General features: G+C 30.4%; 1 protein-coding gene across 1 annotated transcript; it reads right to left on the reverse strand.

Moving 5' to 3' along the window:
- LOC109232814 (late embryogenesis abundant protein 1-like) lies at nucleotides 363-2075 on the reverse strand. Its single transcript, XM_019398534.1, has 3 exons — nucleotides 1946-2075; nucleotides 1248-1382; nucleotides 363-780 (listed from the first exon to the last, which is right to left on the reverse strand). Exons 1-3 carry the CDS (start codon nucleotides 1988-1990, stop codon nucleotides 697-699), a joined length of 264 nt encoding a protein of 87 aa, XP_019254079.1. The 5' UTR covers nucleotides 1991-2075; the 3' UTR covers nucleotides 363-696.

A 4311-nucleotide genomic window follows, 5' to 3' on the forward strand; every position in this document is an offset into this window, starting at 1 on the left:
GTCATACATAAGTTTAAAAGCTCTTCTTAAATCATGTAAAGTCATGACAAAAGAGTAATATCATTTCATTGTGCTTTATTTTACTTGATCAAGTTTTGCTTCATGAAGTACTTATTAGTTATATTGCTTACTGATTTGAAATTACTCAAAAAAATTGTCGTAACTTGAGAATTGAACGCTAATATACGGACAGGTGCACTTTTACATTCAATCAAAATTTACTTTGTATATAAGGTGTCATACTATTTTCTAAAGATATATATACAAAATTTGAGTAACTTTCTAGATGCCGATGCCTTCTCTATATAACATAAGTCCGCCCGTAAATATATATACTTGCATAGAGGACTAAAAGTTAAAGCAACAACATATGAATTTGCTAAACCAAAGATACTTTCTTATTCCATAGTGATGATGAGAATTCTAATGAGAGAAATCTCAATCACTAAAACAAGTATGTTCACTTAACAACAATGAAGTGAGTGAATTTAGTTCGAAAAACCCTAACAAACCCTATGAAATCATCTCACGCTAAGAATCATTTTCTAATTCTCTTCGTGAGAGATCTCCAACAATAACCACAAATTACTAATGTTTTCAATTATGCCTAATCAAAGCATATGGAAACACTTAAAAGAAATGAAAAATGAAAACAAAGATGAAATGAGAAATGATGTTTCAGCTCTCTCTCTCTTTTCACTTTTTGTCTGATCCAATTCCAAGAGTGTTCTTCACTCCATCAACTGCACCTTGAGCCATGTGGATCATTTGCTCTCCAGTCTAAATCACAACAAAGAAAAAAAAAATGTAGATATATTATGAGTTTTAAAAATAAGGAACTAGAAGCTTTGAGTATATTAATAGCTTTTAAGGATTTAGTTCATATATACAGAAAATTTAAAGTATTTTTACATTATTTTAAGCTGTTATAGTAAGGAAACCTTACTTTACTTATCCCACTTTTTATTAATAGTTACTTGTAATAATATTTTAGGTGACTTGATAGTATAAGAATTCTTCTATAAGTAATTCCTCGTGTCATCCGACGTGACCGATCACTGTGTGACCTGAACTTTCAACCTACCGAATGATTGTTGAGGTGTTTGCATACTTAAAACAACAACAACAACGACCCGGTGAAATTTCACTAGTGGGGTGTAGGGAGGGTAGTGTGTACGCAGATCTTACCCTACCCGAGGGGTAGAGGGTGTTTGCATACTTATGATATATAAATATAGATAAATTACCTGCTGAAGGAAGCCAGGATTCTGGTCTTTGTTTTGTTGAGCTGATTGATGAGCACTTTGGGTAGCATTTTCAGCCTTATCAACCATTGAATGTGCTGTACTCTTGGCTGAATCTGCCATTTGCTCTGTCTTGGCCTATTTTTTCATCAATTACAATAATGTAAAAGATGCAGTGGAGAACAAGAAAAGATCATGAAGGGAAAAAAAGAAAAAAATTCCTCAAGTGTATACTACCAATTCCACACAATTATAAAAGATTTTGCAAAAGCTTTATTTTTTTTATTTGATATTACATAAGAGATCACAAACAATATAGTTTATATAGGAGGAGCCGAGGATCTATCGAAGTACCTCCACAAGGTAGAGTAAGATCTGCGTACACACTACCTTCTCCGGACCCTACTTGTGAGAATACACTTGGTATGTTGTCGTTGGAATATTATATAAGAGATCATAGAAAATTAGGGGACAAGGGACAACGAGAATATAATGGAACATACACATATTGTACAATGCTGAAGGCATGAATTTCATTAGGAAGATTCAAAAATGCACTTATTTGTCCAGGAAATTCAACAATTTGTATATATTCACAAAAAATTCACCTATATATACAGTATAATATAAGCCTAGGTAATCTAAAAACAATTTTAGTTTGTAACGACTATTAATTGCATGTAGTATGAAGTATTAATTACCTGAGCTTGGCCGTGGGACTCACCGGCTTGTTGAGCACTTGACATTTTGATTATTAATCTGAAGGAATTTTATTCAGAAAAAATAGATAGATATTTTAAAACTTTATTTTTTGAGCTTGGTATATATTTGTTGAATAACTTCTAGGTTGATTGGACTTATTTATAGAGAGGTTATTCGTTTAATTGATTGATGATCCATGTTTTTCTGCTTTTGACTTGGTTTCCTGTGGTTAATTTACTGTAAAAATTAGAAAAGGAACCTATACAATAACTCTAAATATAACATAAATTTATTAAAAAAAAATATGCTAACACATTGAGTGTGCCACAAGCTCTAATACTAACTAATTACTTGCACAGTAAAAAAATCTCGAACCACAAGTTAAATCAGAGCCCTTATATGTAGGAAGGCGTTAATTAATTAAAAGGAATAAACTCTGAAAAAAATATAGTAAATCAAGAATGATATAATGAAAATTCTAAGATTAGAATTAATAGGTACTGGTACATAAATAAGTTGATTTATTAACAAAACAGCAAATTGCCAAGTGATGTTAATATTGATACTTGGACAGAAAAAAGAATTTTACTCAATAGATGAGAAATAATGAATTAACTTAAAAACTGTCGAACAAATCCATTGTGACTAACATGCGCTTTCAAATAAGTTTCATATAGTTATTGTTCAAGAAAAATTTGCTCGTAGGATTACTTTGGTTCTTTCGAGCCTTTTCCTTCCCACCTAGTTACAGAAAAAAAAAAAAAAAAAATAGGTAAGAACTATGTAATAATAAATAAATAAAATGATGATGAAATAAAGCAAAAATGCTTTGAAGTGAGACAAAGTACAAATCTATATATATATATAAAAGAGGGGAATAAGAAAGTGACGTGGCTGCTCTTACTGTCTAGGATTCATATTTCTCTTTTTTCTCAGATTTTTGAAATTTTTTCTCATTTTTACCATTTGAGAGGTAATTGTTGCATCCATCATTATCTTTTAAGAGGAGTAACTTGCTTTTCCTTTCTCCTCCATTTTTGTTTTTCTGTTTCACTTCTCATTTCTTCTTGATCTATAAGTGGTGCAGGTTCTGATATAGAAATCATTGGATAATTCCTTGCTGTGAATTTTGGTCAATCTGTTGTGTAGTTTGTGAAGAAAAATTTACTACTTCTCCTTCTCTTTTTTGTTATTAAAAGCAGGTGGAGAATCTATGTTTATCACACTTTTTACCTATAATACTAATCGATAGTATAATCTTATTTTTTGTGGATTTAAATTTTTGGACTTAAGTAACAACTACGGGGTTAAAAGAGAAGCAGAGAACAAAATGAATAAGGAAAGAATAGGAAAAGGAAAAGAAGATACATTGGGGCGCGGGGGGAGAAAAAGGAAATAAAGAAGCAAAAAGGAAAAAGTATTTAAAATTTATAGTACCAAAAATTTTTCGTTTGATGTTCTTTTACTCTATTTTACTTTTTCATTTTTGAAAATACAAATCTCACTCTATAATGAGGGAATCAGATCTTATACAGTTTGACTTTCTAATACAGGCAAGAAATAAGATAAACTCTAGATGTGCTATTTGAGAAATACAAAAAATATAGCTACTTGTAAGAAGAATAATATGAGGATTGCAAGACTATCTCAAGTAGTTAATGTATTTCTAAAGTTAGTAGAAAATATTTCGTTGCAATTTATCTTCTCCATAACAAAAAAAATTATTTTCTCCTTAAACCAAAGTAGATTATTAATAGAAAAATAAATCGGTACTTGACTGGTTTATTTTTCTTTACATTGTTTCTTTTCACCCATTATATTAAACTCTTGATATTGCCCTTATATTCAGGAAATAAATGTGAGGTTTTGATTTATAGACAGCGTGACTAAAGTCTAAAGATTAATCGTTCTTTTGTTAGTTTTATTATGCTTTGGAACTTTTACTTTTGAAAGTACCATTTTTCTTGGCAGTCTTAAAATTTTTATTTCTTGTGTAGCTAGAGATTATAGTACTTTTGGTACCAGTAGAATGTTCTTTATTTATGGATCAAGCGAATTTTGGGACAATGACGTCTACTCCTATAACAATGATTATGTGCATTTGCTGAAAAAATAATAATGTGCAGATGGATAATAATATTTTATTTTTAAAGTGTGGGTTTGACAGACTTTACTGTAAATAACTTCCTGTCTTCTTCTCATAGAAAAAACAAAATGCGGAAGTGTATTTGTCTGCTCATGTTATCCTTCAGGACTAACATTTTATTCCTGATAATAATCGTAACCCTTTGAAATTATTAAAAATGGAGTTATTCAAGAATTATTATGGATGCTCATGGTGAACTAGGATCTTCCTCCCATGAGT

Source organism: Nicotiana attenuata, chromosome 9 (genome assembly GCF_001879085.1).
Source record: "Nicotiana attenuata strain UT chromosome 9, NIATTr2, whole genome shotgun sequence".
Taxonomy (NCBI): Eukaryota; Viridiplantae; Streptophyta; class Magnoliopsida; order Solanales; family Solanaceae; genus Nicotiana; species Nicotiana attenuata.